A 19,724-nucleotide genomic window follows, 5' to 3' on the forward strand; every position below is an offset into this window, starting at 1 on the left:
GAATAGAGAACTTAGATCTGAATATTCTAATATTTACAACTAAACTATATTCAAGGTGAATTTCCTTTAAAATCAAGAATAAAACAAGATTTGTGGCTATCACCATGGTGCCAGAGCTCCTACCCAGGAAGATGGTACAAGAAAAATACATAAAAGTTTTAATCACTTGAATGGAAGAAACAAAACTCATGCATAATCAATCACCAGAATTGCTGATATAGAAAGCACAAGGGCAGGGCACGGTGGCTCCCGCCTGTAATCCCAGCACTTTGGGAGGCTAAGGTGGGCGGATCAAGAGGTCAAGGAGATCAAGATCATCCTGGCCGACATGATGAAACCCCGTCTCTACTAAAAATAGAAAAATTAGCTGCGCATGGTGGTGTGAGCCTGTAGTCCCAGCTACTCAGGGGGTCTGAGGCAGGAGAATTGCTTGAATCTGGGAGGCAGAGGTTGCAGTGAGCTGAGATCGCCCCACTGCACTCCAGCCTGGGTCACAAAAGCAAGACTCCACCTCAAAAAACAAAAACCCCACGTCTCCCACTAACTGGAAATGCTGCCATAATCCCATAGTAAATTTCCATGTAATTTAAGTCAATATCTGGTCTCTCTGTTGGGCTGCATTGGGCTCTGCCTTTGCTACACCGAACTCCTTAATTATTGTGGTGTATAACACTTTATATCTGGAGGGCTGCTCTTTAGCCTTTATAGGATTTACCTGACTATTCCATGTTTACTTTCCTCAAAGAATTTATTGTATCAAGTTAAAAAGTAAATCCAGTTGGCATTCTAATTGTGATTGCATTGCATTTCAATGAGCAAATGTAAAAAGAACCTGATGTCTTTGCATGATTGCCTTTGGATTCAAGAACAAGGTGTGTCTGTACTAACTTGAGCATTTTATGGCCCTCACTGGGTACTGAGACTGAACAGCACCAAGTGGGTAGGTACCCAACCTGGTCCCCAAGGCAGGGTCCAGGTCCCACCTCTGGGGTCCATTTAGCCATGGCTCTGGCCAGCTCTCCTGCTGCTTGCAGAATTCTCTGGAGAATGTGACCCTGTGATTATCACACCAAACCTCACTTCAGATCCTCCAGGAATGGTTACAAACTGTCCAGATGTCGTGGAGAATATGACACCGCCCTTGTGCTTAAGGACATGCAATAATTATGTCATCTGCCATGTACACCATTATGGGGTAGTTTATAGGCACTTAAAGCAGCATGACCTTGGGTGAGTGGTTAAGCTCTCCCAGCCCTTTCCCCTCCTCACCCAGAAAGTGTGAACTCTACCTGGCTCAGAGAGTGGTCATGGGAACTGGGGTGCTATGAAGGGCATGTCCTACACTCCATGGCTGAGCCCCGGAAGCCCAGCCCTTTAGAGGCCAGATGTCAAGGTCTGCAGGCTGTCCCCGAGGCCCAGCTCCTTACTCTGCCTAGAGCACCCCCCTACACCCACCTCCCCTCCAGCCATGCTCAAGTCAAGGTCAGAAGTAAAAGATTTTTATTGTTCTACAGACACTTCTGAAAAGAGATCTAATTGAGAAAATATACAAAGCATGTAAGAGTTTCATCCTCAGAGACTGACCAAAGGCTTACAGCCCTCCTCTCCAAGGCTCAGGGCTGAGAATGGTTAGCATATTGAATGATCAGTAAAAACATGCAAAAGTGAGAAGGAAAAGGAAAAAGGTGCATTCCCCCAAGCTGAGGGGGATGGAGTTTCAGAACAGAGGAGGCAGGGTGGACAAGTACCAGGTGGCCCTCCCTTTCCCTCCGCGTTAGCTTTCAAAATGGCTCCAAGCTGGGAGAAAGCAGCGAGCTCCATCTACTCAGCAGAACCCACGGCTCATCGCCTGTGGACAGGACTGAGCGGTGACCTTGCCTGCCCATTCCTTAACAGCCCACCCCACTGCCTTGGCTGTGGGGACCCCACTTGTGCTCCTGGGGGCCAGGGCTGGGGGCCCCAGCTCCTTACTTCTTTGGTTCCACTCAGAGAACAATTGTGCTTGACGGACTCATCCTACTCCCCAAACTCCAGGTCCCGCTGGTGGGCTGAAGGCACTGAGGGGGGTCCTGGGGATGCCCCCAGGCAGCCACCTTCCCTTGTGCTCTGGTGGGTCCGTCCCTGGGCACATCGTCCCATCCTTAGCTGAAGCCGCAGGCCTAGCAATAGGGACAGTGAAGGAAGTGTACCCTCCAAGGAAAAAGCTTCTGGGGACTTTTCTAATTGTGCAGATACTTCTGAAGCCTGTGCCAGTCCCCCAACCATATCCCTTTCCCAGGGCTCTCATACCCAGTTCCCCCAACTCATCTTTCTCCTGGGGCTCCCAGTGTGGCTGTGGGCCCAGGCTTTGGCAGGCCTGGCTTCAAGGCAGTGGGACACAGAAACCGTTTTGTGGTGTCCCCTCTCCCTCCACCACACCTGGGGTGGGGAGCAGCAGAGATGGGGGCCCCCGAGAGGTCACGGCTCTGGTACAGGGAGGTGGGCAGGGTTGGGGAGGAACAGAGAGACATGTCACCTCTATAGATACACGTCCAAAGTACAAGCTAAGCAGTGGGAAGGAGGAGAAAGCGGCTGGAGAGAAGAAGAGGAAGATGGCAGGGGGGCTGGGGACAGAGGGCCTCACACCACCCCACAGATGAGCGTCTCTACCACGAAGGTGTTCTCGAAGTGGCGGATGGCGTTGCAGTTCTTGGCCCCACGTTTGTTGATCCCTGGGAGGAAACAGAAAAACCCCAGTAAGGCCTGCATCCTGGCTGAGTCACAAAGACCACCAACCTCAGCCTGAGCCCCAGGAGGTGCAGGAAGTGACAGCAGGCCAAATTCACCCAAAGAGCACAGTGACAAACGGGAAGAGCTCGAGAGCTGGAGTCAGCCTGCCCATGTCTGCCACCTCCCTGCTGTGTGACCTGAGGGGTGTTGGTTAACCTCTCGGTACCTGTTTCCTCACCTTTCCAATGGGCAGCAAAAGTAATGAGGATGAGGATGACTTACACTCTTAAAAGGTCATAAAGAGCATACAGCCCTGCAGGCACGTAGAAGTGCTCAGCTAACGCTAGCTGTCATTGCTGCTGCTATCTGAGCTCTCTGACAGCGGGGCCAGGCACTGCCTGAAGATAATTGTGGTCTGGAGCGCAGGACAGGGCCACAGTGGGTGAAGCCAGCCACTCACGCCTCCGCGTCGCCCGGCGCCGAAGCCTGTAGGTGTCTTTCCCATTGCACAGGTGGTAGATGAAGGACCCCAGGGCCTCCTTGTCACTGACGTGCTCCGTGACCACCATCTCCTCCTGGATGATGTACGTCTGTGGGAGGTAGGTCCCTCTCTGCAAAGCGAGGTGGCCGTGGCACTGAGTCAGCCCCTCAGGATCTCCTCCAACCCCTCGCCCACAATGCCAGCCCACTTCCCTCCTCCAGAGGCCCCTGGGCTGGCCCTTCTGATGTTGCCAGGGACTTCCTGCCTGTGCCTAGTGCCTGCGCCTGTGCTGCCAGGAGCTATGGCATGTGCATGAGTCTGTGCTCAGGGTACGGGCTTGAACGCTAAGGAAGCTGGTCTTGGGGCACTGACTCTGGAGATGCGGAAACGGGTTATGGCAGAGGTGAGACCAATCTGGGTACGGGGCCCAGCTGCCAGCAACGTCTCTTGCTCCCCTAACCCCTGACATGGGCACTTCCTGTACCCTAGACCTAGCCTCTGTGAGACAGGGGACAAGGGAGGGACAGGACGCTGCAGAGAGCCCCTCCACTCCCTGCGCACCTTCACGTTCATGAGGAGCTCCCAGAAGTTGCGAGGGGGCAGCACGATGGTGGTGTTGAGCTCGATGACGTAGCACTTGTCCAGGGAGATGTCATGGTAGGCGGTCAGACCCTGACAGGAGAAGGGGCCGGGTCAGTCTCTGCAGGAGGTGACAGCTGACCCAGGCAGGGCAGCAAGAAGCTTTGCCCAGCAGGGGCAGGGATCCCACCATGCCTTCCCGAGGCCCTGGGCCTTCAGGAACAGGGAACCCAGATTCCAGAACACCTGGGTGGGCGCTCCCTTTTCCTGCTCTTCTCTTAGCCTGTTTGTGGAAGGTGCCACATGACAGAGGAGAATAGCAGCTGTTTGCTAAACGCCTCTGTTGTTACAAAGCTGCTTCTCGTGTTTACAGAGCTGAGGTTTGGGGAACATGGGAACATCCCAGCTGTGCATTTCTGAAGCCTGTGAGGGCCAGCCATGCCTGGGCATAGCCTGGACCTTGGCGAGAGATGCCCCATCCCAGGCCCTATGAGGGTTATATGAATATGTATGAGACCCACTCTGCAGAGATCCCGCTGCAGATCCCACTGAGCTGTACCCACAGCGTACTCAATGGTGTATGTGCTCCCCCTCAATACGATGTCAACAGAAACAGGGAACAGCAGCCCTGCCATGACAGCCTGCATGCAGCTGGCAGGAGGCCGAGGAGCACATCAGCCTCGGTTAGTTTACACTCAGCGAGAACCACTGTCGCCAAAGGGAGAAAAGCAGTGTCTTGAAGACCCTGGTAAGCCTAACCATAGACATCTGCTGTACTCCGAGGGCTCTCCTTTCACACCTGTCCCCTTGCCCTGGGTCCCTGGGACCCCTCCCACCCCCACCCCCAGGTCCTGGCCAGCCTCACCCGCTGGAAATCATGGATGATGTCTGCAGGGTCACCGCCACCAAACTGGGGCACGGGCACATTGATGCGCTCGTAGTTCTCATTGAGGTAGATTTTCACATCCTCTTCCAGCTCCATCTGAGTCCGGGCCTGGGAGGACAGGGAGTCCTCATACAGCACACCGCAGCGGAAGAAGTTATCTCGGGCCAGCTGAGCAAGGCGGACAGAGAGACAGACAGAGAGGCTGGTCACACAGTGCACTCTGTGAGGCCCTCTCTGCCTACCCATCCACTGCATGCCCCAAAAACCTGGGGAAGCAAGAAGAGTGGAGATTGTGTGACCCATTTCACAGATGGAGAAACTGAGACTGTAGGGCGTCAGGTTAGAGTCTGGGGCTGTCAGTGAGGAGATAAGCTGAGGCCCAGCTTCACAGATGGGAGGGAGGATGAGCTGTGTCTGCCAGGTCCTAGGGAGCAGACCTCTCTAGGCCGCAGTTTCCCCATCTGTAAAGCGTGATGAGCCCTAAGGTCTCTCTTGGCCTCCAAGTCCATGAGTCTTGACTGGGAAATGGGGTTGACAAGTAGAAGAAGGACCCAGCCACCTCCATGCCCTCCACAGAGGTACAGACACTGGAGAAAAAGCCTGGGGTTGGCAGGGGGTCCTCAGGGATGAACCTAAGAGTTGGGCACCTAGGCCTGTACACGCCTGCCTTTCCTGTCACCTGCTGTCCTGGCCACAGGGGCCCAATGCCTGGGGTCGGGAGGTGGAGCTGGAGGCGACACCATTAGCTTCTCATGCCCCCACCATGGTTACCTCCACGCCCGGCCTCGGACAAGTGCCATTACCCTTCCTGGACATCCCCAACCCTTGTCTTGGGGAAACCCTGACAGACACTGTGTCTGGTGGGCCAGTCCAGTCACTCCATCAGTAAGGGGGGCCGGGCGCCTGGTACGATCCCATCAGATGAACAGCTGGGTGGGCCAGTTTGCCCACTCTTACTTCTGGGGGTGCTCCTGGAGGGGGCTGTAGATACATAATGGGGTCTGCCTGGCCTGGGATCGGCAGGATTCCACCGTCTCTGTTTTATTCAGTGCAAATTCTCCAGGGAGGGTGAGTCATCACAGCATGAGGGGCTCCTATGGGCTGTGCAGGGATGAGAGGCCAAGGAAGGCGAGACTCTGGGGCTGCATCCACTGTGGCTGGACACCCCGAATAGTGTCCCAGGGCACAGACCCAGGGGCTGCTCAGAGGTGTCACACACCCGGGGAACTGAGGTGGGAGGGGAAGGGTGTGAGTCAGGGGCGGAACAGAGAGCAGGAAGTGCTAGACCAGGTCCTAGGGTAGGGCCACAACAGGAAGAGGCCTGGGGGAGGGTCCCACACCACCCTGGAACAACGGGGAAGCACGCCGTGGTGGGAGCGGGCGGCAGACAAAAAGGGAAGCTGGCAAGTGTGTGGGAGTTGAGCTTTCAAGGGGAAAGCCACATCAAATGCAAACTCTTCAGCAATTTCCATTGTGGACAAACTGGGGGAAAACAAAGTTAAATGCTTAGGAATGGGAAGTCACTTGGGTCATAAATGACTGGCAAGTCTCAGCCTTTTGTCACCCTGAGATTCCCTGTGAGTTGTATTTAGGTTTGTCCTTTTAATATACCTACCTTCATTTCCAGCCACACAGCGACACTCCCTCCCTTCCAGGGCTGGGTTGGCCCAGCTTTGTGCCCAGGTACCCTGGGGACGGGGGTGAGAGGTGGCAGCAAGGCCACCCTCCTGCTTCTGGAAGGCGGTGGTGGAGACTGTCCCTACCCACCCCAATCCCTCTCGTTTGGTGACCCAAATCTCCACGCCTGAGCGGAATTAGCTCAGCCTTAAAGCGTGACCTGCAGGCACAGGGTCTGAGCTCTGGAGGGCGATTGCAGTTCCAGCTCCAGTTTCTGCTGGATCTGAGTTCCGGTGAGAACTCCCCAGGGAGGCCCTGTGGGGTGGGCCTGGTGCTGTCACCTGGATTCCTGCTTGGCTCCCCAGGACAAGGGGCTAAAGGTGGGACTGGCCTGCGTCCAAGGAGGCCCCAAGGAGGAGGGGCACCCCAGTCTTGTGGGCTGGCCGGGCACTCACTCCCACTTGAGGCCATGTCCAGGGCTTCCTTGCCCCCAACCCCAGCCGACACTTCCCTCCACGCCTCTCTAGACATGACCCTTCTCCAGGCCTTGCCGCCCCCGGACCGGCCCCTCACCTGCGCAAGGAAGAAGTATCTGTAGATGTAGACGGAGGCGAACACCAGGCCCATGAGCAGAACGACCATGCCCATCGACAGGTAGCACACGCCGCCAACCGAGCCCCCCCTCTTGGAGCGAGGTTGCGGGGGCTGCTCCTCCTGTGGATAACAATGCTGGGTCAGCAGGGGCTGGGGCCCCTCCCTGGAAATCCCCCCTCCCTAAGTGAGGCTTCAACACTGGCTGGGCCCAGAGGGAGTCTTGGGGGAAAGGGGAGGAAGGAGATGACAACTGCAAGGCAAGGGAGGCCCCGCCAGGGTGGTCCAGACTCCTCCCGGCTAAAGAGGAACTGAGACATGCCTCCAAAGAGAAACTGAGACACACCTCGAAGCCACCGAAAGGGACTCACGGGGTTCAGCAGGTGCATTTTGAGTTAGCTGAGCCTAGTCCTCTCGCTTACACCAGCCATGACCACAGTATATTCTGTCAAATATAAGATGGGGGATGCACCGACCTGGCCTTGGTGACTTCATGGAACTTAGAAATCTCTATAGAGGGCTGGGCACAGTGGCCCACGCCTGTAATCCCAGCACTTTGGGAGGCTGAGGCGGGCAGATCATGAGGTCAGGAGTTTGAGACCAACCTGGCCAACATGGTGAAACCCCGTCTCTACTAAAGATACAAAAAATTAGCTGGGCATGGTGGTGGGTGCCTGTAATCTCAGTTACTCAGGAGGCTGAGGTAGGAGAATTGCTTGAACCCAGGAGGCGGAGGTTGCAGTGAGCTGAGATCGTGCCATTGCATTCACTCCAGCCTGGGCGACAGGGTGAAACTCCATCTCAAAAAAAAAAGAAAAAAAAAGAAATCTCTATAGGAATCAGGATGCACCAGGCAGGCTGGGAGCCGCTGGTTTGGGTGATAGGGAGCCCTGGAAGGCTTCTGAGCTGGGGAGTGACCATCTCTGCTCTAAAACCGAGGTGCAGAGGGTAGACTAAAATGTGGGCAATCGGAGGTGGGCAGGCTGTGTAAGGCTGCTGGACTCCACCAAGGGGGCCGTGCGGGGAGCACCTGACTGATGGGGGCAGATGCTCCAGAAGCCACGCAGGGTCTGGGCATGAGTGTTTGTCCCCAGCCAGGGATCTCTGGGACACTGCCCCCCACAGGCACCAACCAGCACAGTCCAGCAGGCAGTTACACGTGGTGTAACAGCTACAGGATGATGCCTGGAAGCTTCCACACGCCAGGGAGCTCCTGCTAGGAGAAGGGTGGCTGTCCGGAAGGTCAGGCTAGCAGGAGCCTGGAAAAACCTGCTCTGGAGCCAGAATTGGGCTCAAGATCATAGCTGCAGGGCTGCCAAGGAGCCAACCTAACCCAACGCCAGGTCGCACGTGTGTGGGCTGGTGGACGTAGGTGTGTGAATATAAAATCCAATAAAACTGCTTTACAGCCAGGCGCGGTGGCTCACGCCTATAATCCCAGCACTTTGGGAGGCCGAGGTGGGTGGTTCACAAGATCAGGAGTTTGAGACCAGCCTGGCCAACATGGTGAAATCCTGTCTCTACTAAAAATACAGAAAATTAGCAGGGCATGGTGGCACACACATGTAGTCCTAGCTACTTGGGAGGCTGAGGCAGGAGAATCTCTTGAACCCGGGAAGCGGAGGTTGCAGTGAGCTGAGACCGTGCCACTGCTCCAGCTTGGGCAACAGAGAGATTCCGTCTCAAAAAAACCCCACCAAAACTGCTTTACCCAGAGCACTGACGGAGAGCCAGGCAGGTGAGCATGGTCAATTTTCTGTCTGTTCTCCTCCTGACCTCCTCTGCCTTCCCCCAGGCCCTTGCTCACCCTTGGAGATATTGCAAAAGCCCCAGGCCAGTCTCTGCTTCCAATGTCCACCGTTTAACCCTCCTCTGTGGTGTCCAGATACGGCCAAGTGTGAAGTTTGATGTCAGTCCCTGTGGATGGCCACGGTATGGGGGAGGGGAGGGGATCCAGCCCAAAAGCCTGAAGCTTCTCATTCCGGCTCTGCCACTGCCTGCCTGCTTAGCACTCTCTGGGCCTTGGCTTCCCCATCTGCAAAATGAGCAGGTCAGACCAAGTGACCTCTCAGGCCCCTTCCAGCCAGACATTCTGGGATTGGAACATATTTCCTTTTTCCCTTCCTCCCGGAGGGCATGGTTCTGGCCTAAGTGATCCAGGACAGGCCCTATCTCTCAGTACAGCACAGGGGTCCTGCCTGGGGGGGCCTGCTGCGCTCCTCAGGTTTCACCCCCAACCCTTTTAGAGCACAGGGGAGTGTGGAGCCTGCGCCTTGGGGAGCTGAGGGTCTGACCCGCCCCGCTTAGGAAAAGGACAGAAAACATCTGGAGGACCCTCCCCTCTCTGGGGACATTTGTGAGCAGGTCAGCCGAACCCCAGCATCCTCGTCATGGGGTGCCCCTGCCCGTCCGGCACCCTGACACTCAAGTCTGCCCGCAGGGAGCCTGATTGGTGGGTATGGGAGGTCGATCTGCTGCCCTCACCGCCTCCCATGAGCAGCCCTGGGGCCTCCCCCCACCGTGCCCTCAGCAGCCAGGGGCACCAGCCAAGGTCACCAGCAAGTGATGTGCACATCCACGGTGCATAGGGCCCTCAGGGACAGCGGCTGACTGGAGGGGGTGGGGACTAAATGGCTTTGATTTTCCAATGGACTCCTGGGAGCAGAGACCAGTGACACATTCGCTGGCATCTCCCAGGGATCGAGCCACCCAGGAGCTCTTGCAAACCAGGCGGCCAGTGACGACCTCCTGCCCTTCTGGTGCTGCTGAGGTCTTAAGGAAAGGTGGATGACCCTGGGAAAGGCCAGGCTGCCCACAGCAGCTGTGAATCCTGCCGAGGGCACGACATACCCTGAGGCTCAGATTGTATTCAGGGGTCAAGCGGGGCTGCGGCCCCAGTGGAGCACTGCAACCTCCCCCTTCTTGGGTCTCCCAGGCAAAATGTGAACAGACGCTGTGTGACAGGGGTTTTGCTGGGATTAAACGAGACAAAGAACCTAAAAGCCCTTTGTGAAGGATAAAGTGCTAGATAAAAATAGCAGATCTTTATCAGCCGAGCCTTTCCTTTTTAGGGCTGCCTCTGTGGACAGCTGTTGAGGCTGCACTGTGTCCAGACTTCTGCTCCTGTGTTCTGGAAAACCAGAGACACTAGCTTGTGAGATCGCTAACAACCAGAAAGACAGAGGTTAAAAAAAAAAAAGTGAAAGCACTACATGGGAGAGCCTGAGGGCCTGCTCCAGAATTAAATTCACCGACGGCCTGCTAGCTTTACGGCAAAGGGCGGACTTGCCTTTCCGCTGGGTTGGTCCAGCATCTCGCTGTCCTGCAGGAGGGGCTGGGCTTGGAGGCCCCACAGAGGAAGGTTGGAGAAGACAGAGCAGGGAGAAGGTGGGGCCACAGAAGCCCGCTGAAGAGCAGCAGTGGCAGGTGTGGCTGAGAAGGGCGTGGCTCCTGCCGAGACCCCTTGCTGTGAAGGCTGGGGACCCACGCCTTACCTAGGCTGATGGTGGGCACTTCCCTCTCTCGGCCCTGCTGATGTCCCCCAGCACGCACTCAGGATCAGCCGCCCTGCCACCCTCCCAGCTCCCCTCCAGCTGGCAAAGCCAAACCCTCGGAGGCACCATGATGAGCAGAGAAGCACGGAAGGCAGGATTAGAGGCTACCAGGAAGTGGACAGAAAGGCACCGATGTCCCCGTGTGGAGGCAAAGGCATTTCCTCCATAAAGCCCCATACAGAGGGAGAACCCCCAAATCCCTCCCCAGAGCTGCCTCTGCCTATGGTGCCCAGTGCTACACAATCAACACCAAGGCAGCTGGGCACGATGGCTCACGCCTGTGGTCCCAGCACTTGGGAGGTCAAGGTGGGTGGATCACCTGAGGTCAGGAGGTCGAGATGAGCCTGGCCAACATGGCGAAACCCCATCTCTACTACAAATACAAAAATTAGTCAAGCTTGGAGGCAGGTGCCTGTAGTCCCAGCTACTCTGGAGGCTGAGGCAGGAGAATTGCTTGAACCCAGAAGGCAGAGGTTGCAGTGAGCCGAGATCTCGCCACTGCACTCCAGCCTGGTGACAGAGTGAGACAGAAAAGAAACCAAAACCACTCAGGCTCAAATTCCAAAGCCCTGGAACCCTCACTGTCCCTTTGGCCCTCGAAGCAGCCTGTGATCTTGGGCTATTTACACCTGTCTGGGGACAGCTGGGCATCAGGGAGCCTGTGCTCAACCCACAGCCCCGGCCCTTCGGGATCCCTGGTGCCCAACTCACTAGAAAGATGGCTGAGTGGCCCGCCTTCCTGAGACCCCAGCTGCTCCACCAATCATGCTGGAGACCCAGAAAAATGTTGCTGCCAGCAGGGAGCAGTTACTGACAGACAGGCATCTGGGGGGCTCCCATGTAGAAAGTAGAAAAATATTGCATACTGTTTCCAAGGCAACAGAGCTCTCTGAGCAAAGGGCATGTGAGCCGGACATCCAGGGACCGGAGAGAGGCTGGGTCTCTCCCTGCCAACTTAAACTGAGACCCAGAGTGGCACTCATTATGATTACCACAACCAGGGCCAAAATGGTTTCAGGGGGAAACCGGCCAACTGTGGCATTAACTCAGCAGACCCCCACAGCTGGAGGGAAGCGCTCCCCAGCTCTGGTCCCCCAGTAACAACGTCCAAATTAACTTAATTAACTGCGAGCAGATCAAACTATGATTGCAGATTGCAGCCTGCCTGGAGGGGTTCAGTAGCCAGAAACACACTCCTGAGGCCAAGGCTGAAAATGGGGAAGATGGGGGTTGGAGGTCTCATCTCACCTCCCCCACGTCTCTCCTGGTCCTCAGCAGCTTTCTTTCCCAGGCTCCAGACCACAGAGGCCAGGGAATCCATCGAGTGTGTGTGTCTTGTATGCGTTCAAGACAGAGCCTAGCTGGGGGAGAGGGAGTGGGCAAACACCCACTGTCCACCTGAGCACACAGAGCCCAGGGGTCCACAAGCTTAGATGCCATCTGCCAACAGGGTTGGGGGTTCCCATCACCCTCCTGTCTTCCCTTCCAGAATGCAGGCCCCGTGGGCAGCATCTATGCAGCTGTGCTCTCGGCTTGGCTGGGCCAGGAGAATTCCCTCTTCTCTCGCACCCCTGATAGTCAAGGTATCTGCAGAGAACAAGAGCTCACTGCTGGAGGAGCCCTGTCGAGAGAGAGCGTGGGGTGGGGGACAGAGCGGGCAGCCAAGTTGTGCTTCTGTGATTTCACCATTTTTTCCTGCACTAAGAGAAACTCATCCTCACTGGCAATCTGCTGACGGTCTTGAAACATCCAAGGACTGCGGAGAGAAGTGAACAGAAATGAGGGAATGGAGAGGGAAGTGGCTAGCAAAGCAGAGAAGCCACCGTGGGGCCTGCCCGGACGCCAAATCTCAGGAATGGACAACAGTCCTGAAAGTCCCCGCGCTGCCACAGGGAAGGACCTGGATGGAGCAGAACAGCCGCTTCATAAGGTCCTTTCGGGGCAGGCCCTCACAGTCAGTGGACACTGGGGTAGGGCTCTAAGCTGGCCAGATTCACCCTCCTGGCTGGCAGCAGACCCTCCCCCAACCGCTCCAGAAGACCCAGCTCCTCCTGCCAAGGGCCTGAGGCCAGGACACACAAGGAAAGTGAAATCTGATCCCCAGGTATGCAGGCTGGGGAGGGGGTGACACAGGGCCATTAATCAAAGGCAAATGCCAAGGAGAAAATCACAGAGGTAAGAAGATGATTGCATTTGACTTGTTTCTCTCCCCTTGCAGCCCCCAGCTCGTGAGCCTCTACATGCTCACATCTGTGTGTTCGTGTGTGTGTGCACATGTGCGCACGTGTTTGAACGCTGGCACAGGCAGGGTGTGGGGAGAAGGGGTGGGCTAAGAGGGGCAGGGCCAGCCAGTGGGTCCCCAAAAGGGAAGAGGGATCCAGTTGGCGCTGTGAGGGGGGTACCTTGCTGCCCCAGGGGGTGATTCTGGTCCAGCCTACTTCCCAAGCTGGCAGTGCCCCAGCAGCCCATCAGCGCAGGCTCCTCATTATCTAAGGGTTAAAACACCCTGTGGGGAGGCTGGGCAGCTGGAAGCCCAGCTGGCCCCCACCCCCATCCCTCCCTGGCCCACCGAGGCACTTCCTTCCGCCCTCAGGTTCGCAGACAAAATCCTCCTTGTGTTGCAGTTTTTTCTCAGAAGCAGGGGCAGTGCCCACCGAGAGGGCGCTCCAGCCGTCTCACCCAGCCCCACTCCGAACTCACTCCTGGCCTGGACACAGGGCAAGAACTGCCCCAATGCACAATCATCTGCTCACTGAGTGCTCCTCCCAGGGATCACTTTTTAAATCTTGTTTTGGGCTGGGCTTGGTGGCTCACACCTGTAATCCCAGCGCTTTGGGAGGCAGAGGCGGGAGGATCACCTAAGGTCAGGAGTTCGAGACCAGCCTGACCAACATAGTGAAACCCTGTTTCTACTAAAAATACAAAATTTAGCTGGGCATGGTGGCAGGTGCTTGTAGTCCCAGCTACTTGGGAAGCTGAGGCAGGAGAATCACTTAAACCTGGGAAGTGAAGGTTGCAGTGAGCCAAGATCATGCCACTGTACTCCAGCCTGGGTGACAGAGGCTCCGCTTCAAAAAAAATAATAATAATAATAGACAAAATATAAAATAAATCTTGTTTTAGAGTCCAATTGAGACACCAAGGAGGGTTCTGGGGTCACCGCCAGCCTGAAGAAACATTTTAATAAGCTTTCCTGGGCATCCCCAACAGTATGAGAAAAAAATCTACACGCCCTGCCCTGAAAAAGCAGCTCCTGGCTGCCATCTCTTCCAGTGCACTGAGCTACAGCTGGGAAATGGGCCTCCTGCCTGCTCACTGCTGGGGGCAGGAGAGGAGGGCTGGCCCCTTGCCAGAAACTGGCTGAGAAGGAAATATGCCCGTTGGCCAAGTGGGGCCACAGGAGGCCGGCAGAAGTGAACTGTCTCCGAGGCTCCAAATCTAGCAGGTGATGGGCAGAGCCAACTTGTAACACCTGAAGTCCCTCTGCAGCACGCCAGGGCCTCGGGAAGCTGTGAAAGTTTACTAACACGCCGTTCTGTCCTAATGGTGCCAGGATTTTAATTTTTTCCCCAGATTGCACACTCCTAAGCTCTCCCTTGCCAATTAGAGAGGAGGGGACCCTGCCCCACTAACAAAGTTTTGGGGGAGGAGGTACTCAGCAGGCTCAAGGCCATTACAAACAGCATGCAGGAGAAGATGTTGATATTTCCATTTCATGCTGGGTGAGGGGGAAGAAAGGACGCTCAATTTCAGAGCCTGAGGAGCACCCAGAAGCTGGGATGTCAGTTATGCCCCGAGATGCAGGGCTCTGTCACCCTGCCCAACCCCATGCCATCAGCAGGCTGTGGCCGGAGAATGTGCCGCTCCAACAAAATCTGGGGGACTTTCTGATGGAGTCGGAACGACACTCTCCCACTGTCTGACCTGGTCCTCCCTCCTTCTCAAATACGTCCAGGAGGAGGTGGCTAGGAAAAGAGATGGGCAAGAATGCTGCCTCCTGCCCCATCCCTGCCCCTCCCCAGGCTGAGTGGAGGGCAGCTTCCCTTCCATAGAAAAGGAGGCTTGAAAAGCCCCTTGCAAACTTTTAAAGCTGCAGAACCACCTTCTGCAAATGTGGAGCTCCCCCTACCCACCTGAGCTTCAGATGAAGCGGGCAGCGGCTCTGATTGGGTGCACAGCAACCCCTCAACCTGGCCTAGCCGGTTGGTGAATCTTTGTGGCTCTGGGCCACTGGTTGCTGCAGGGACCCCCATACAAGGGCAGGGGAGTTCTCATTCTCTTGGCATTCCTCACTTATAGTCTCTGTCCAGGCTGACACCCAACTCCGATAGGCGTCTCCAGCGCCCCCTCTTCCAGGGTCGAGGTCATCCTCTGCAGGCCCCTTAATGCCCCAGGCAAGGCTGCATCTGAGCCACAAAACCTGGGGAGGGGGCTAGGCGTTCGGGTAGACTTCAGATGCCTGCAGAGGGAGGGGGGGAAGCAGCGGACAAAGACTTTCTCAGTCCTGCCTCCACGCGGGGTGGGAGGCGGGGAGGACTAGGGCTTGGTGCACCACAAGACCGCTGGGGGCGGCGCCCACGTAAACACCTTTGCAGGGCACAATAAAACCTGGCTAGGCCAGCTGTCCCTCCCTCCTTGTCCCTGCCCGCCAAGCGTTCTGCCCCCTGCGGGCCCTTCCCAGACACAAGGCTAGCAGCTCAGTTTTCCACGGCGGAAATGCCTTCTCTCCCCCAGTCGAGAGGGAAGGCGGAGGAAGCCAGGGGGGCGGGGCGCACAGAGCCCGGGGACCCAGGATGTAAGGGCACTAGGGCAGTTGGGAACCCTCCCCGCGGGGACGCGGGACAGCCCAGTGACGGGCTGGGAGAGAGGATAGAGGAGCAGGGAGGCCCAGACGGCAGGGCGTGGGGTGGGATGAGGGCGCCCGGCCTTGGAACCCCGACGTCCACAGGCGCAGCCCCGTCGGTTCTGGCTGATTTCCATTTCATCACTTTCTGGTCTGTCAATTCCGGTGCAGGCCAGCAGCACATCCTCTGTTCCCCGCAGCCCCCAGGTTGGGAGGAAATCAACAGCCCCTCCCTCTTCCTTGGTACCAGACCACCCCCCCCCCAATTCCCCAGCCAATCAGGTCCCAGCGCCCTACTTTGGAAAAACTACGTCTAACCCTCCTCCCATCCCCCACCTGGGGACCGGACTCGCGGTTTCCCAGTTGATTGGAACCAGACGCGTACCCCCCACCAACATTCCTCGAACTTCTTCGGACCAGCCCCATCCCCCTATTTGGGGTCCAGGCGGCGAGAGGCCCCCCACTTTTGGAAGAGCGCTCCCTCACCTGAAGACCAGCGCCAGGCCCCCTCCCACTCTCCGGACTTCGGCTTTTGGCTGCCGCTTCAGGTCGAGACTCAAGCCCCCTCCTCAGTCTGGAATAAGCGACCATTCGAGAGTTCCCGACACTGCTCCGCGCCGGGCTCGGGAGCCGTGATGCGCCTCGAGCGGTCCCCAGGGCCGACGGGGCGCGCCTGGGTCCCCCGCCCCCCGCCTGAGCCCCGGCCCCTCACCCTTGCAGGCGTCAGCAGGATCTCGGTGGCCGGGGCCGGCGCCGGGACCGACGCCGACGCCTTGTCGGCCTTGTTGCCCTTGATGCCGGCCACGGCGGGCTGGAAGCTGATCTTCACCATGGCTGCGCCAGCCCGCGCGTCCGTCCAGCAGCCTCCGCCGGTGCAGCCTCGGTCGGTGCCTCCGCCGGTGCCTCCGCCGCTCCGAGCTCTGCAGGCACCGGAAGTTTGGATCCAGCTCGCGTCCCCCTCTCTAGCCCCACCCCCAGCCCTCCCTGCCCCGTCCCCGCGGGAGGGCCCCGGCGCCCGCCGCGCCTGCGCCCCCTTCCTGCCTGCCTAGCCCGCAGTGACCCCTGCCGGGCGCGCCGCTCCGCACCTGGGCTGATCCGAGTTCCCTCCGCTGTCCGCTCGCACAGTCACTCACTCGCTCACTTATTCATTCAGCCAGTCGCTCGGATCCATTCTCCCGTTCCCCCTCCGCGGCCAGCATCCCCGCAGCGCAAGGCTTTGTTAACCCAGTGTTTGCCAGGCAAATGCAGCTTCCAGACAACGCCCCCCCACCCGTCTCTCCTGCCCCACTTCAGATCCTCCCCTTTAGAAACGCTGGAGCCTCCGCTGTAGCTGACCTGGCCTTAGCGAGGGAGGAGGCTTCGAGGCAGGCGCCTAACTGCTGCCTCGGTCCTGCCTTCTGAATCCATCCACGCCTCCTTCATTCTCTATCTTGCTTCTGCCTTCATTCTTTCTTCCTGCAGAACCTTCCTAGGGGGCCCTGGGGTGCAGGCTGGAGCCGCCGGGAGTGGAGAAGGGGAGGCCGCTCCTGCTCCCTGGCTCCTTCGTGTTGGCCCCGACCTCAGTTACTACTAGGTGACCGGCTGAACTGCTGTTGTCTCGCCCATCCAGGAGGACCCTGGTGAGCGTGGTGGGAAGACTCCCAGGGCGGATGTCAGAGGCTCGGGTTCCACTCAAGACTCTGTTCCTGCAAAGTATCACGGGTACTGGGGAGGCAGGGGCTTCTATTGCTGGGACGGTTGCTCTTGGCACTAAAGCCCCGAATCTTTCCTCTTTGACCCTGGTCCAGGGACAGCGCTCAGCCACACACACAGGTGCTGAATGGTCCACCTTGGTTCTGCTGTTGGGCTGACAGTGAGGAAAGGGGTGTCCGACAGCTTGAGGGGAACAGTCCAGAGTCCTCCACTGATCTCTCTTCTTACCCGTCAGGTCTTTTGAAGCTGCCTTGGGCCCTTAGCGCCCACGTCCCAGACCTGAACATCTTGGCTCAGATCTTGGATGAACCTAGCAGCGGTGAGGACAGACAGGTGCAGAAAGAAGAAAGTCTAATTGATGCTAAGGGCACCAGCTTGGGGAACTGGGGGAGGGAATGGGGAGGTGGAAGAAGACAGATGGTTTGGAGGAGCCAAGGAGGAATCTGTTTGGCCCGGAGCCGGAGAAAAGGTGGTGTGGACTAGTGTTCACCACCTGCTCAGATCCGACGTGAGCCCTGGGCTTTGAAGAAGGCAAGCTCCACGCCTTGCTTAGGCCACACCCCCGACATGCATTCCTTCCCTCAGTGTTTTTGCAAGCACCCCTGTGTGCCAAGCATTGTGTTAAGCTCTGTGGCAGAAAACAGAAATGCCCAAGATGCACCCCAGCAAGCAAGGATGGGATCACGTGAAACCTTCTTTGTGTTGCGTTCTTTCACATGCGTTGGGTTGTTTCATTTTCATCACAGTCTGTGTGACCTACACATTAGCCTCATGTTAATAGTGATAGAAAGTAGCATGACTAAACCCAAGGTCGCAGAGCTGGTGTGCCACACATGTCTGGTCAGCAAGACAGGGTCACCTGGGTGAAGCATCCACATGCCTGAGATTGGCAGGAGAGTGTCCCACTTCCCCTGGAAGACCTTCCCGACTGGCTGGCCTAAGCCCCTTTCCTGCGCACCTTCAGCACTGTGTACGTCCCCTCATGCCTCTCCTTACGCTTGACCATGGGCTCAGTGCCGGCCAAGTGCCATGGGTACAACCTAGGGCAGTGATTCCTACATTTTTTGGTTTCAGGACCCCAAGAGCTTTTGTTTAGGTGGCTTATGTCTATCGACATTTACCATATTAGAAATTAAAACCCAGAAAGTTTTAAGACACAAGAATACACATATTCCATTGACCGTCAAAGCAATGTCATCATACGTGTAGCCTCTGGAAAACTCCATTGTATGCTAATGAGAGAATGAGAGTGAAAAGGGCAAATACCACCTTATCTTGTTTCGGAAAATAGTTGTGACCTTGCAGACCCCCTGATTGGGTCTTGGGGACCACCGTGGTCTTCAGATCACCTGTTCAGAGATGCTGCTTTGGTAGATGCTCAAGAATCCATATTCCATGGATTATAAGAAACACATTTCTTCACATTTCAACATCTTGGGAATCACGATATCTTTTACAATGATAATTGGCACTGATTAAGTAATGTCTCTGACAAGCGATAGCATCTTAGATTTGCTGAAGTGCAGTACAGCCAGTCAATAATCCAAGGGGCACCAGCAGGCAGCGGGAGGTCCATGTCGCACACTGAGTTTTGTGGACTCAGGGAAGGACAGCAGGGCCAGTGGGGTCGTGGTGCAGCCCAGGCTCCATGTAAGGCAGGAGATTTGGGTGGGAACTGGAAAGACACAGGGTGTGGACAAGTGGCAGGGAAATGAGAGTCCGCACTGGGAGTGAGAGAGTGACCCTGGGCCGGGGCCCTTGACTCATTCTGACAGCCGTTCCTGCCAGCACCGGGGTCCTCTTTGTTCTTCCTTCACCTTCCCCAACTGGCAGAGTTTCTCCTGCCCCCTCTCTGGTTCCAGGTTCTGCTGAGGGGCTGCTAAGTTTTGTTGGTGAAAGTGATGCCATCATGCCTCTTGGGACCACCATGCTACCTCCCCTTGGGGGCACCGTGGCCGCTGTGTAAAGCAGGCCCCTTGGAGCTATGGGGCGGGACAGGTGTGGCTTCTTTAGCCAACCATTCTCCAAGCAAGGACCGCGCGAAGTAGTCCCGGTAGCACCTGGGAACTTGTTAGAAAGGCAAGCCCTTTTATTTCTATTCAGAAACGCAGGGCATGTTCTGTGTCTACCAAGCCCTTAGTGATTCTGACACACACACAGGTTTGGGAACTGCTGCTCTGTCACTCCATCCACACACTCGACGGCTGCCTCCTGCGCTCTCAGACTGCCGCGCACCTCTCAGCAGCTGAATTCGAGTTTCTTGCCTGAGAATCTGGAAGGCATTCTGGGAAAACGCCCTCCTGCCAGCACATCCGCCCCCATCCGCAGCTGCCCTTCTGCCCACATGCTCCTCCCACCTCTCCCGTGGAAGAGGCGTCTGTCTTTTCTCTCCTCTCAGATCCAGCCAGCCTCTAGGTGAGGATTCCACCCTTCCCTCGTCTCAGATACCTGAGACATCCTTCAGCCCCCACCCCCTAACCTGCCAGCTCTTTCTATCAGCTCTGAAACACGCTCATATTAGCCTTAAAACAAAAACAAAGTCCTTGTTTGACCCCACGTTCCCCTCCACTTGATACGCTGTTTTTCTTATTTTCTTCTTAGCCAAACTTCTTGAAAATTCTGTCTCCATTTTCTCATTATCACTCCCCACACTCATCGAGCTCAATCTGGCTTCTATTCCTCCACCTCCACCTGAAATCTCGAAGCTGCTTTTCAGTCCTCATCTTCCTTGGGTTGACTTTGAGCCTCTTGGCTGAGCCCTCTCCACGAACC

General features: G+C 56.5%; 1 protein-coding gene across 2 annotated transcripts; it reads right to left on the reverse strand.

Annotated features, from left to right (window-relative positions):
• Window positions 1–1,482: 1,482 nt before the first annotated feature.
• ITM2C (integral membrane protein 2C) lies at window positions 1,483–16,299 on the reverse strand. Of its 2 annotated transcripts, XM_017529050.2 has the most exons (6): window positions 15,973–16,299; window positions 6,846–6,986; window positions 4,635–4,823; window positions 3,752–3,862; window positions 3,170–3,320; window positions 1,483–2,711 (listed from the first exon to the last, which is right to left on the reverse strand). In XM_017529050.2, the coding sequence occupies exons 1-6, from the start codon at window positions 16,090–16,092 to the stop codon at window positions 2,620–2,622; spliced, it is 804 nt and encodes a 267-aa protein (XP_017384539.1). In that variant the 5' UTR covers window positions 16,093–16,299; the 3' UTR covers window positions 1,483–2,619. The 2 variants fall into 2 exon arrangements, with proteins under 2 accessions (XP_017384539.1, XP_017384540.1); XM_017529051.2 differs by lacking the exon at window positions 6,846–6,986 and having other exon boundaries at window positions 1,484–2,711; window positions 15,973–16,207.
• Window positions 16,300–19,724: the final 3,425 nt, after the last annotated feature.

This window comes from Cebus imitator, unplaced genomic scaffold, assembly GCF_001604975.1.
Source record: "Cebus imitator isolate Cc_AM_T3 unplaced genomic scaffold, Cebus_imitator-1.0 Scaffold57, whole genome shotgun sequence".
In the NCBI taxonomy this organism is placed as follows: domain Eukaryota; kingdom Metazoa; phylum Chordata; class Mammalia; order Primates; family Cebidae; genus Cebus; species Cebus imitator.

What these genes read in the sequence shown, in the direction of transcription:
- ITM2C (XM_017529050.2), bottom strand. Translation starts at nt 16,092, where the DNA reads ATGGTGAAGATCAGCTTCCAGCCCGCCGTGGCCGGCATCAAGGGCAAC. An exon ending in TCCTGCTGACGCCTGCAAGG is followed by an intron (nt 6,987 to 15,972) that starts GTGAGGGGCCGG and finishes TGTTATCCACAG; the next exon opens with GAGGAGCAGCCCCCGCAACC. An exon ending in TCATCCATGATTTCCAGCGG is followed by an intron (nt 3,863 to 4,634) that starts GTGAGGCTGGCC and finishes TTCTCCTGTCAG; the next exon opens with GGTCTGACCGCCTACCATGA.